At 44.5% G+C, this 14,277-nt stretch overlaps 1 protein-coding gene across 1 annotated transcript in view; it reads left to right on the top strand.

The window, feature by feature from the left end:
- Positions 1-14,248, top strand: part of tspan4a (tetraspanin 4a) — a 52,218-nt gene extending 37,970 nt beyond the window's left edge. Inside the window, exons 4-7 of the mRNA XM_034525404.1 lie at positions 236-337; positions 4,495-4,626; positions 12,628-12,711; positions 13,845-14,248. Of these exons, the coding sequence (XP_034381295.1) occupies positions 236-337; positions 4,495-4,626; positions 12,628-12,711; positions 13,845-13,913 (387 nt within the window). The 3' untranslated portion in view covers positions 13,914-14,248. The remainder of the gene's footprint in view (positions 1-235; positions 338-4,494; positions 4,627-12,627; positions 12,712-13,844) is intronic.
- Positions 14,249-14,277: the final 29 nt, after the last annotated feature.

The raw sequence follows: 14,277 nt of genomic DNA, 5'->3' as shown, positions 1-14,277 counted from the left end.
AAGCGTTGACCTTTGCACACGTCACGCCGCCGAGTCGTTTTTCTCTTTATCGGTGAGACAAACACACATTTCAGACCCTAAAAGATCTATTTCAACGTTTAAACGTCTGCTGTCACGATGAAGCCGATATTAAAAACCATAACTTGTCGGTTCACTGGACTTGAGAATCTTTATTTGTTTATCGTCACTTCTCACTTTTTTTTTTCTGCCCCCCCCCCCCCCCGTGTCTTCTCAGATCGACCACTACGCCCAGAAGGATCTGAAGAAAGGCCTCCAGCTCTTCGGCACGGAGGGCAACGTGGGCCTCACCAACGCCTGGATGATCGTACAAACGGACGTAAGAGTTTTCATTTGTTCTTCAACTTCAGTGCAAATGTAGCGAGTCGCGTCACGCGCCGGATACATATACCCTCGCAAAACGAGTCGGAGGAGCGCGGCGGTTCGACTGCATTATTCATGGCGGCGCCGCTCCCGGCAATGCGTCACCATTAGCACCACCGCGATCACATTAAACTTTCTTCAATTTTAATGTAAAATTTGAATAAAACTCTGCAATCCTTTTCCCGACGTTAATGGGATCTGGACATTTACAAGCCGGCTAGGGGGGGGGGGGGGGGGGGGGGGGGGTGGAGAGAAGAAAAAAAAAAAGAAAGAAAAAATACCAGCGATCTAAAATAATGGCATCAGTGAGAAATGTCTCAAGCGAGTGTAACGAACGCTCGGAGCTTTACAGGTTTTTAAAACGCGGCGGTAAACGCTGTCAGATAGATTAATGAAAACATCACAGGCTCTCTCCGAGGTATAATCTTTGTTTCCAGCTCCCCCCTTTGATGTGGCTTTTTTTTCTTTTTTTTTCTCTTTTTGTATTATTTATTTAAATCTTCTTAAATTCCCCCTGCTAAATTGCACAACGTATATTATATATAATGCGAGAAACGGAGATGTGGAATTAAGCATTGCAGAGGGCGGATGCTGCCGCGGGGTCGAGCGCCTTCAGGGGGGGGGGGGGGGGGGGGGGGGGGGGGTGGCGGGGCGTCAAATAATAGATGAGAGACTTCAGGGGGAGGGGGGGCACTCTGGACCGGTTCCACATCCCAGATCCAGTGTTGTGTGGCTCGCAGCTCTGTTTCATTAGCGCAGTAAATGCTCGAGTGTTTGGCATGTAGTGCATGTAGTGCATGTAGCGAATGTAGCGAATGTAGCGAATGTAGTGAATGTAGCGAATGTAGTGCATGTATGAATGTAGCGAATGTAGTGAATGTAGTGAATGTAGTGAATGTAGCGAATGTAGCGAATGTAGCGAATGTACTGAATGTACTGAATGTAGTGCATGTAGTGAATGTAGTGCATGTAGTGAATGTAGTGCATGTAGTGAATGTTGTGAATGTTGTGAATGTAGTGCATGTAGTGAATGTAGTGCATGTAGTGAATGTAGTGCATGTAGTGAATGAGTGCATGTAGTGAATGAGTGCATGTAGTGCATGTAGTGAATGAGTGCATGTAGTGAATGAGTGCATGTAGTGAATGAGTGCATGTAGTGAATGAGTGCATGTAGTGAATGAGTGCATGTAGTGAATGTAGTGCATGTAGTGAATGTAGTGAATGTAGTGCATGTAGTGAATGTTGTGAATGTTGTGAATGTAGTGAATGTAGTGCATGTAGTGAATGTTGTGAATGTTGTGAATGTAGTGCATGTAGTGAATGTAGTGAATGTAGTGAATGAGTGCATGTAGTGAATGTAGTGCATGTAGTGAATGTAGTGCATGTAGTGAATGAGTGCATGTAGTGAATGTAGTGAATGAGTGCATGTAGTGAATGTAGTGAATGTAGTGCATGTTGTGAATGTAGTGAATGTAGTGCATGTAGTGAATGTTGTGAATGTTGTGAATGTAGTGCATGTAGTGAATGAGTGCATGTAGTGAATGAGTGCATGTAGTGAATGTAGTGCATGTAGTGAATGTAGTGCATGTAGTGAATGAGTGCATGTAGTGAATGAGTGCATGTAGTGAATGAGTGCATGTAGTGAATGTAGTGAATGAGTGCATGTAGTGAATGAGTGCATGTAGTGAATGTAGTGAATGTAGTGAATGTAGTGCATGTAGTGAATGTTGTGAATGTTGTGAATGTAGTGCATGTAGTGAATGTAGTGCATGTAGTGAATGTAGTGCATGTAGTGAATGAGTGCATGTAGTGAATGAGTGCATGTAGTGCATGTAGTGAATGAGTGCATGTAGTGAATGAGTGCATGTAGTGAATGAGTGCATGTAGTGAATGAGTGCATGTAGTGAATGAGTGCATGTAGTGAATGTAGTGCATGTAGTGAATGTAGTGAATGTAGTGCATGTAGTGAATGTTGTGAATGTTGTGAATGTAGTGAATGTAGTGCATGTAGTGAATGTTGTGAATGTTGTGAATGTAGTGCATGTAGTGAATGTAGTGAATGTAGTGAATGAGTGCATGTAGTGAATGTAGTGCATGTAGTGAATGTAGTGCATGTAGTGAATGAGTGCATGTAGTGAATGTAGTGAATGAGTGCATGTAGTGAATGTAGTGAATGTAGTGCATGTTGTGAATGTAGTGAATGTAGTGCATGTAGTGAATGTTGTGAATGTTGTGAATGTAGTGCATGTAGTGAATGAGTGCATGTAGTGAATGAGTGCATGTAGTGAATGTAGTGCATGTAGTGAATGTAGTGCATGTAGTGAATGAGTGCATGTAGTGAATGAGTGCATGTAGTGAATGAGTGCATGTAGTGAATGTAGTGAATGAGTGCATGTAGTGAATGAGTGCATGTAGTGAATGTAGTGAATGTAGTGAATGTAGTGAATGAGTGCATGTAGTGAATGTAGTGCATGTAGTGAATGTAGTGCATGTAGTGAATGTAGTGCATGTAGTGAATGTAGTGCATGTAGTGAATGTAGTGCATGTAGTGAATGAGTGCATGTAGTGAATGTAGTGCATGTAGTGAATGTTGTGAATGTAGTGAATGTAGTGAATGAGTGCATGTAGTGAATGTAGTGCATGTAGTGAATGTAGTGCATGTAGTGAATGTAGTGCATGTAGTGAATGAGTGCATGTAGTGAATGTTGTGAATGTTGTGAATGTAGTGCATGTAGTGAATGTAGTGCATGTAGTGAATGAGTGCATGTAGTGAATGTAGTGCATGTAGTGAATGTAGTGCATGTAGTGAATGAGTGCATGTAGTGAATGTAGTGCATGTAGTGAATGAGTGCATGTAGTGAATGTAGTGCATGTAGTGAATGTAGTGAATGTAGTGAATGTAGTGAATGAGTGCATGTAGTGAATGTAGTGCATGTAGTGAATGAGTGCATGTAGTGAATGTAGTGCATGTAGTGAATGTTGTGAATGTAGTGAATGTAGTGAATGAGTGCATGTAGTGAATGTAGTGCATGTAGTGAATGTAGTGCATGTAGTGCATGTAGTGCATGTGTGTCTGCTGAGGCAAACTTTGCCCTAGTGTATCGCTATGCAATTAATGTATGCAAATGTGCGCGATGTGTGGGAGGTGATGTGCAGAGGTTCTCCTCCTCCTGCTACGGGATGTTAGCGCGAGGAGAAGCTTCCTGAGTGAGCCGTCGTTTTGGAGAATGCATGTGTGCACGAAGCGTGAACGTGCACTTTTTGTTTCCTCCTCTGATGTGTGTGAGGCTGTATGAAGCCGGTGCTGAGATCCATTAAAAAGGCTCTCATTCTGTCACTGCCCCCCCCCCCCCCCCCCTCTCATACATGCTGAGTCACTGAATAGATAATACTGCAGATGTCCCCGGAGCAAAGTTCACCCTGAATATTATTAATGGCTGCTCTTGGAATAGCAGAGAATCTCCATATACAAGAGCGGGAGTGGTAAATCAGAAGAAGAAAAAAGGGGGTGTAAAAGTTTTCAAGTTGGAAAAACTTGATTGTGCAGTTTTTTTTTTGATTTGTTCTCGAGCTTTACGCTTCAGGTGCGTCGTGATCGATCTCAAAAAAAACACGATCCGTAGTTTAAGCAGGTTTTCCAAAATTATTAACGCGCGATCCCCGATTCTGTGCACGCGGCGGGCTTCGGGGCGCCGTTATTCCCGCGTGGAAACAAAGTCCTCCGAATGAACAGAAAACATCACGGCCGCTTTATCTTTTTTTTCCACAAAGTACACTGATGAATTGAATTGCGGTGGAAGCCATGATCCCTTATCAAAAATCCATACCAATCACAAAGGTGTGTGTGTGTGTGTGTTGGGGGATGTGGATAAAACATTTTTTAAAAAAGGAGCCTTTGGCGAGTTGGAAAATGATTGTTGGGGCTTTGAGACAAATGAGATGTGGATTGTACACAAACGGGGCTCAATATCAGGCAGATGAAGGGTTTTCTATACGCAAATGTGAATTATTTTTGCGCAGTAAATCTTGTTCTTGGCAGGTTTAATAATTTTTGTTTATTTATATATCCGGCGTTATACTCCCTTAAACTTATTTGTCTCTATTTGTGTGCAGTTCAGATGCTGTGGAGTCACCAACCACACCGACTGGTTTGAGGTCTACAACGCCTCCCGTGTGCCGGACTCCTGCTGCCTGGAGTACAGCGACAACTGTGGCCTGGACAACCCGGGGACGTGGTGGACGGCGGTAAGTCCTCGGAGTGAACCTCCTGAAAGGTGCTACGAGGAACACACTTGTTTAATCCCCTTCAGTATTACAGGTTTATGTATTCAACGTTTGCCTAAACCCCTTTCCCAGGGATTGGAGAATAATACCTTAGCAACCGTCACTAGGCACGGCCGGCCGGCGAAGCGTTGTGCATGTGGCTGAAAGAGAGAGAGTCAGTGTTTAAAGTTTGATAATCGATTAAACGCAGACAACAATGTTTTAAAACCTGCATTCTCTCTCCTGACCACCAGGGGGCGACTCCTCTGGTTGTATAGAAGTATATGCTTCATGTGTTAAACCTGCATTCTCTCTCCTGACCACCAGGGGGCGACTCCTCTGGTTGTATAGAAGTCTATGCTTCATGTGTTAAAGCTGCATTCTCTCTCTTGACCACCAGGGGGCGACTCCTCTGGTTGTATAGAAGTCTATGCTTCATGTGTTAAAGCTGCATTCTCTCTCCTGACCACCAGGGGGCGACTCCTCTGGTTGTATAGAAGTCTATCCTTCACGTGTTAAAGCTGCATTCTCTCTCCTGACCACCAGGGGGCGACTCCTCTGGTTGTATAGAAGTCTATGCTTCATGTGTTATAGCTGCATCCTCTCTCCTGACCACCAGGGGGCGACTCCTCTGGTTGTATAGAAGTCTATGCTTCATGTGTTAAAGCTGCATTCTCTCTCCTGACCACCAGGGGGCGACTCCTCTGGTTGTATAGAAGTCTATATAAATGACTCTACTTCTCTTGATTTATTCCCTCAGTAAACATTGTAAACATTAGTTTTTGGTCTCAATCTCTAGTTTCAAGTCTTCTTCAATACAGCGTGATGTTCATTTAGTAAATTATGGTCATTTAGAGTCAAACAGACCATAAAGCAGGGTATGCTTTAGGGCGGGACTACAAGTTGATTGACAGATCATTACCACAGCCGAATACAGCGTCTCGAGCAAATATGGTCACTTCCCCCCCCCCCCAAAAAAGAGTAATCAATCATCGCTCTATAAAATATATTTAAATAAATTGACATGGCGACCGGTTGCCAGGTTGTGAGCAGGCCTTCAAGAGGAAGCTACAAATATGGAGGAAACCGGCGCCAAAGAATAGGCAATTATAACGAGGCCATACGCCAAGCGGAGAAGACTTCTTCCAAAACAAAGAGCGAGTCTGGGGTTCTCGGGGCCGTGCACTTCTGCTGTAAATGAAGAGGCCAATTTTTGAATGTTGTACTTATAAAATCACAACAGATTTAAGGGTCTACATGACCCCGTACGAGGGGAGTCGAGTTCCAATAGCACCTCAGGTAAGTGAGGTCGTCTCAGTCTCGGTCACATTTAATTTAAATGCTAATTTGTAATGTCAAAAGTTAAATCCTCATTAAATCCCAAATCGTCCCAGCAACAATAATTACTACGTTTCCGCACACATTCAAATAAACTAGTTATCTGTTGGCCCCACACAAGTTGTCTAATTAAGGACAAGCCAACCTTCGCCGTGTGGCCAGGAGAGATTTCTACTCTTAATGACAGACGGACTCCACTGCTGCCGCTTACCAATGTTTTTTTGTTTTTTTTTCGATGCATAATTGGTGTTTTTTTCTAATTGTTATCAGCTGCGACGTGCACGGAGCGGTCGTTTACTCTCAACTTAAGGGTCTGTGGGGGGTCCGCACCTCTTCAAGACCATTAATATCAATACACTGTGGAAAACAGCCATATTTATTCGGCCTGCGCGTACATATTATTGTATATTGTATATATTATTCAGCTACCGTAGACTGTTTACTGCTTTATTTACTGTTGTTATATTTAATCCTACTATGTCTTGTGTGCACTGTAATCCTGTACATGTCCCCACTGCGGGACTAAAAAAGGATTATCTTATCTTATCTTATCTTATCTTATGAACAGGCATCCAGACCAGGTTTAAACCATTCATTGATTCCACTTTAGGAAATGAGTTGCCACTTGAGTTTAAATTCATTAGTGGTTTGTTATTTCTCTGAGCTCAACTGTAAATATGTAAAAGGATGCGCAAAGAATTGCATCAATCAAAACGTGACGAATATGCAACTTGTGTGCCGCTACAATTAGATGAATCTGCACGTGTGCGCAACGTTGTGTAAGTGAGATTGTGAGTGGTTGAGTGGTTGGGTGGTTGGTTGGTTGAGTGGTTGAGTGGTTGAGTGGTTGGGTGGTTGAGTGGTTGGGTGGTTGGGTGGTTGAGTGGTTGGGTGGTTGAGTGGTTGGGTGGTTGGGTGGTTGGGTGGTTGGGTGGTTGGGTGGTTGAGTGGTTGAGTGGTTGGGTGGTTGAGTGGTTGGGTGGTTGGGTGGTTGAGTGGTTGGGTGGTTGAGTGGTTGAGTGGTTGGGTGGTTGAGTGGTTGGGTGGTTGGGTGGTTGGGTGGTTGGGTGGTTGGGTTGAGTGGTTGAGTGGTTGGGTGGTTGAGTGGTTGGGTGGTTGGGTGGTTGAGTGGTTGGGTGGTTGGGTGGTTGGGTGGTTGGGTGGTTGGGTGGTTGAGTGGTTGGGTGGTTGAGTGGTTGGGTGGTTGAGTGGTTGAGTGGTTGGGTGGTTGATTGGTTGGGTGGTTGGGTGGTTGAGTGGTTGGGTGGTTGAGTGGTTGAGTGGTTGGGTGGTTGAGTGGTTGGGTGGTTGGGTGGTTGAGTGGTTGGGTGGTTGAGTGGTTGAGTGGTTGGGTGGTTGAGTGGTTGGGTGGTTGGGTGGTTGGGTGGTTGGGTGGTTGGGTTGAGTGGTTGAGTGGTTGGGTGGTTGGGTGGTTGGGTGGTTGAGTGGTTGAGTGGTTTGGTGGTTGGGTGGTTGGGTGGTTGATTGGTTGAGTGGTTGAGTGGTTGAGTGGTTGAGTGGTTGGGTGGTAGAGTGGTTGGGTGGTTGGGTGGTTGGGTGATTGAGTGGTTGGGTGGTTGAGTGGTTGAGTGGTTGGGTGGTTGAGTGGTTGAGTGGTTGGGTGGTTGGGTGGTTGGGTGGTTGAGTGGTTGAGTGGTTGGGTGGTTGGGTGGTTGGGTGGTTGAGTGGTTGGGTGGTTGAGTGGTTGAGTGGTTGGGTGGTTGGGTGGTTGGGTGGTTGGGTGGTTGAGTGGTTGAGTGGTTGGGTGGTTGGGTGGTTGGGTGGTTGAGTGGTTGGGTGGTTGAGTGGTTGAGTGGTTGAGTGGTTGAGTGGTTGGGTGGTTGGGTGGTTGAGTGGTTGAGTGGTTGGGTGGTTGATTGGTTGAGTGGTTGAGTGGTTGGGTGGTTGAGTGGTTGGGTGGTTGGGTGGTTGAGTGGTTGAGTGGTTGAGTGGTTGAGTGGTTGAGTGGTTGGGTGGTTGATTGGTTGAGTGGTTGAGTGGTTGGGTGGTTGAGTGGTTGGGTGGTTGGGTGGTTGAGTGGTTGAGTGGTTGAGTGGTTGAGTGGTTGGGTGCGTTGCGGCGCCACGTAGCAACAGACGGTGTTGACAACACGTTTGTTCACAACTGGAATTGGAAAATCCATCACTAAAGTTATTATTTCTGAACCCGAAGCAAACCGTTAAAAAGCAGCCACCTGTGCTCTCGACACTCTTCCCATGAACTCGTCATTAACGCAATAATTAGTCCCCGAAGCTCGAGCTAGAAATCTGACAACTGGCGTTTCTTTTTCCTATTTTCTAACAGTCCTGAACAACCACGGACGGATTATTCGGGAGCTCTTTTCTTCCCAAAGTGTTAAATAAATCATGTTTTTACTGAACTGCCGCTGTCTTTTTTCCGACACCATCTTTGAATGTTTCCGTCTGGGTTTTGGAGACCTCGCTCCGTTGAACAGAATCAGCCGTCTTGACTAATGGTCGCCGCGTGGCAGCCGACGCATGACATTGTGACCTTCCTCTAGCTTCGCTGTCACCCTTTGGCACCGCAGACCTCACCATCCACAAGCAGGAACACGTTTTTTATTTATTCATCAGACATAACCAACGGTTCTCATTCTCTCTCCTCAAGGCTTTCACAAACCTTATATATATATATATATATATATATATATATATATATATATATATATATATATATATATATATATATATATATATAAAAAACTGTTGCCATGAATACTTTCACACAGAAGGGTAATATTAAACGGTATTTTTCCAAACAAGGTCGATATTTCTGAGCTTTCACTCGTACCTTTTTGTAGCCGTGTCTACGGTGTATGAATGTAACATGTAAAGTGTCTTTGAGTACCTTAAAAAGCGCTATATACATTAAATGGATTATTATTATTATTATTATTATATTCAATTCAGTTTATTTTGTATAGCCCAATATCACAAATTACAAATTTGCCCCAGAGGGCTTTACAATCTGTACACATACGACATCCCTGACCTTTGACCTCACATCGAATCAGGAAAAACTCCCCAAAAATAACCTTTCACAGGGAAAAAAGGGAAGAAACCTTCAGGAGAGCAACAGAGGAGGATCCCTCTCCCCGGATGAATAGATGTTCATGTGTGAAACAACAATCCGGAGGCTCTGAAGTCCGAACCAAGATTACTTTATTATTATTATTATTATTATTATTTGGGGGGAGCTGTCCTTCCTCAGTTGAACTTAACGGAGGACAGCTTTGTGTTTGTATTCCATTCTTCAGTTTAGCAAATGAAGTAAAACTTAAGTTTCCACTTGCAAAGGGCAGATTTTAAACATTAGGCCATCGCGGTGCGGACGTCCGCCTCTGAATGGAAACCTTTGACCCCGATTGCGTGCAGCTCGATTCGATCCGTCCACTCAGCAGCGAGAAGGCCAAGCTGCAGCCGTTTCCAACGACGTGACCTTTAAAAAAAAGATTTTTTTTTCTATTACTTGTCCTGAAAAACCATTGAAAGATTTTCTTTTTCAAATGCTAATTCATATTTCGGTCCTTCGGGGCGTCACGTGAGTCTCTGCATCCCTTTAAGTGTGACATATTAATCTAGGTGGTTTTGTATTTTGATTGTTCGCCCTGCAGATGAAGGATTTAATTAGTGTAGTTCACACTGATCTTTTTTTAGTAATTTTTTTTTAAAGAGTATATATTGTATATTTCAATGACATTCATCTTTCTGTGGTGCGTAGAGTAGATTTGGAACAGCAACTTCTTCTCAGTTTGAAATCCAATCAGACTACAGAGATTTCATTCAGCGAGGCCACTCAAAGGCATTGTTGAAATATAAGAGTGTTTCTTTTGACAGATAAATCTCACGGAGACCTTTTATATAACTTTATTTCAGAGAGTTTGAATTGACGTCGGCTTTATATTCCTTGAAGTTCTTGTCATCGGCAGCCGAGGGATCGTGAACCCGAGAACCGTGTAAAAGATATTTTCTCCTCGCGCTCTCATTGACGCCGCCGACACACCGCGAGTGTGTGCGCTCGCGGTGTAAAAAGCGTGCAAATGCGTCAAGGTTTCCACAATGTAATTAAATGAAAACCAACCAAAAGTCAAAAAAATCTGGTCCTTTAAAGAGCAACTTAACGCCCTGTTCATTTTTTAAAATTATTTTGAACACAACCCCTTCACGAATATATATACATATATATATATATATATATATATAAAAAAGAAGAAGAAATGCATTCAAATCCAGGCGCACACACTCTCCCCATTGACACACACACACACTTAACACTGGGCTCAAGACCAATTGATGGAGTAATAAAGTGACTGTACAGGAAGGGTTCAAGGATTCATTGCCGTGTACAAGTGATCCGCGGGTTAAGTGATGGGCTGGTGTAAGTGCCCTGCGGGGACTATTTGTGGAATGAGTAACAGGTGAGGAGGTGGATGAGAGAGTCAAGTGACGGGGGCCAGGTGGAGAGTGTGAGGCCTGAACGGGAGGGAGAGCGGCGCGTCTGGAAAAGAAATGCACGGAAACACGTCAAAGGAAAACAGCGAAAGGGCGCGACGTCCCTAATGCACTTCTAATGTACCCGCTCCTCGTTCTTCCACTTTAACTGAAGATAATGTGGAACCGTTGTCCCCCGCACGGAATTACATTCCCAAACAACTGAACTTGCATCCTCAACTAGACAGGTGCACTCGCCGGGTCTCGGCCAGGCGACCGCCGCCGTGTCGTGTGATGGAACGAGTGGGTGGACTGGTGCTTCTGTTAGATGTTAGCCACACCCACGATACAAAACAATGAAAGTGAGCCCGCTAACAAACGGTGGCGTACGCAACCAATGGGCTCTTCATTTAAACTAAAAAAACAAGCGGGCGACGTACGCAGCAATGGACCCCAAAGTCGTCGTAAACAAACGTCGTAAACAAACGTCGTAAACATACGTCGTAAACAAACGTCGTAAACATATCGCATAAGTTGCCAAACACCAACAAATACTTCTCCAGCTGTCTGGCCTTGTTCTGCAGCGATGGACTCAGCAGCGTGTGTGTTTTGTGTCTTCTCTGTGTTTATCAGTAGCAATAACGGTACTCCGGGTGAAGCACAACATTTGAAATTACAAAACAAAACAAATACGAAAGAAAAACTACTCGGTTACGTTGAGTTAAAACAAGTCTTAAAAATAAGGTTTGACCCAAACCGCGGCCTCCTGGGTGAAAGTCGTGTGTTTGTTGGACCCGTCCGCCCTCTAATGAACTATCAATGGAAGCGTATTGCAACGCAGGTGATTTTGGACTAACAGGGTTGAAGCTTAAAAAGATGAAGCCACATGATCTGAGTGGAAAATGTGAACCTCCCGTGTGCTTTAAGTTGCCCTTTAACCACAACCGTGATCTTTCTCTGACTCTCGCCAAGTGAGGTTTTCTGAACTCAAGCAAACCTCATAATAAAAAAAACACCCATTAGTGATGTCATGAAAGGCAACAGCCTTGTTTTCCAGGCGTGGGAGCTCAGTAATTGACCTTTTGTGACACACCCGGTGTCACGAAGTTATTTATGCCCAATTAAAACACTACACAGATCAGGCCATGTTATCAGAGAGGAGGAGGAGGAGGAGGAGGAGGAGGAGGGATATATCCTAGGTCCAGGAGGCCAGTGCAGACCAAGGAGGACATCCCACAAACCTTTTTCCACACCTTGAGACTCCGTGCAGGGGACCGGCAGAGCAGGTTCAGGTTTACTTAACCGGATTTTATTTTGGACGTCTAACAATAATAAAAAAAAAAAAAGAAAGCAGAATGGAAAACATATTTCTTTTGCTTCCCTCGATGTTTTCCTGCAGCGGTGAAAAGCAGAGAGTGTTTGGTTCCCCCGGCTCCGACTCCACTTCTTAATGGCAGGAGAACAAAGAACAAAAGCACAAGGCATGTCTGCAGATATTACTAATAAACTTTTTTACTTTACTTTTACTTCAATGTGGCATAATCAAACACGCAATTAAAAATAATAGGAGACGAAAGAGCCACCTGGAAATGCCACTCCCATCACTTGTAATGTCACCGGTTCATAGAAAGCCACTTCCTTTTCCTCTCTTTCGTGACCATCGTTGCCACAGAAGGGCAGATCGTAATAATTATTACAATTTTCCTTTTCTTTTCTGCCTCTTTTTTTTCCCGGTTGGCCCCACGTGGCTCGAGGATATTGTTCGGAGACGAGATTTCCAAAAAAATCTAATGTGGGACGCGGTGAGAGGTTTTTTTTTGTTTTTTTTTCGTCAAAATGCATTCAAGCAATACCAGGCATGAAAGATTCAGCCTCATGTCTAAATGATACCTGCGGGGGGTGTGTGCCGCTCCCGTATTCACGTTAACTCCTGTTTGTACAGCCGCGGGGAGGAAAGTACAGCGGGGGAACCACCGGCTTGCACTTTTTGGAAAAGTTTTCCAAAAAGAATAATAGGTCAGAGAAAAGAGACGGGGAGACGGCGAGGGTGTTGTCACAAGGAAAATCTTTTTAATGCCGCAGAGCTTCTTTTTTTCCTTCTCTCTGTCGCTGTAAATCCTGCAAATATTACTCGACATCTAAATGGTTGAGTTTACATTTGCGGGGCTAATGTTTGCTCATTCTGTCTCCACAGCCGTGCTACGAGCGCGTGAAGGACTGGCTTAATGAGAACCTGGTGGCTCTTTGGATCTTTGCTCTATGCACAGCACTTACTCAGGTAATTACAGCTCTTCTTTCTTTTCCCCTCAGTCATCACCTCGCCGTGTTTGATACCTGCGGCCTCAGACGGCTCCGTACTTTGTGATGAATAAACCGAACCAGCGTCCTTTTCCGTTAGCTGAACGCTCGTACGGTGTTTCTCTGGACGGCAGCGGCCCGGATGAGCCTCTCGTGTTGCCACGGTACGCCACACAGGAGGGCTGCACTTCTTCAAAGAAAGTACTTTATCTCTTTCCAGGCGATCGGGGATGTGACGCTTGTGAAGTGGGGGGGGGGGGGGGGGGGGGGGGGGGGGGGGGGGGGATACGGCGCTGTTTAAAGCATCGATCACGCCAGGCTTCTGTGAAAATGCGACTGTACATCCAGTAAAATGAGAACCAGGAAGAATCGCTGCCAGATTTATTTTCAAATGTCTACGACATGCTGACTGACAATTGTAGAAGAAGAAGATATTCTTTCTTTTACAAATGAAAAATTGAATGATTATTTAGCTCGATAATTACTTGGTCCGGTGCGACCCCGTATTATGACGGCTAACGTAATGTCTGTTTTGACGTCTCTGCTACATTTCACTTCGGCAGTAATCATTATCTTACCGTAATTAGTGGCGCGTGGCAACAGTGGGCGCCGTTTTCTGGACGATTGCCTCTCCATCGACTCTCTGCAAGCCGGCAGGTCGCGTGAGGCAAATAGTGTGAATGGTGAGAACAGCGCTAACGGTGAAAACAGCGCTAACTGTGAAAACAGCACCAATGGTGAAAACAGCGCCAATGGTGAAAACAGCGCTAATGGTGAAACAAGCACTAACTGTGAAAACAGCACTAATGGTTAAAAAAAGCACTAACGGTGAAAACAGCGCTAACGGTGAAAACAGCGCTAACGGTGAAAACAGCGCTAACGGTGAAAAAAAGGCTTGCACACCCACATCTAATTGGCATTACACAGCTCTAATGTCTTATATATAAATACACAGGAAGTAAAGACGATGAGATTGGCGAGTACGACACAATCTTTTGGGCTTGTATTGACATCATGACATGAGCCACACAGACTCTCCATTTCACGGCCACTTTGCCCACTTGAGCCCGTTCCCTGTTGGTTTTAATGGTTTTGTTTCTCGTGCCGATGCAGATCCTGGGCCTGGTCTTCTCCATGACGATGTTCTGTCAGGCAGTGAAAGTAGAGACCTTCTACGCCTAGCGATCGACCTCTCCGGCCTTCAGCACACTTGGATTGTTTCTCATCAAGAGAGGGACGGATATAGACCCACCCTCCTTCCTCCTCTTCCTCCTCCTCCCCCGACAGACTCTTCTTTCCTTGTCCTCTCCGTGACATTCCCTCTCGGATGTCACCACTTCAGTGTTTCCTGCTAACTATCAACAAGCACATTGTCAGTGTAATCCCTGAGTTTGGTTCCTTATGGTTTGCTCTTTGTCCCAAAAAAAAAAAAAAAAAACTATTTTTTTTGTGATACATTTTACGAAGCAGTATTTACGAACATGTGTAAGAAAAAAAGGGAAATGTAACACCTTTTTTAAAAAAATATGTGTTTTGTCCTAAATTA

The sequence above is a fragment of the Cyclopterus lumpus genome, chromosome 3, assembly GCF_009769545.1.
Source record: "Cyclopterus lumpus isolate fCycLum1 chromosome 3, fCycLum1.pri, whole genome shotgun sequence".
NCBI lineage: Eukaryota > Metazoa > Chordata > Actinopteri > Perciformes > Cyclopteridae > Cyclopterus > Cyclopterus lumpus.
This window is presented reverse-complemented; position numbering and strand designations above follow the sequence as displayed.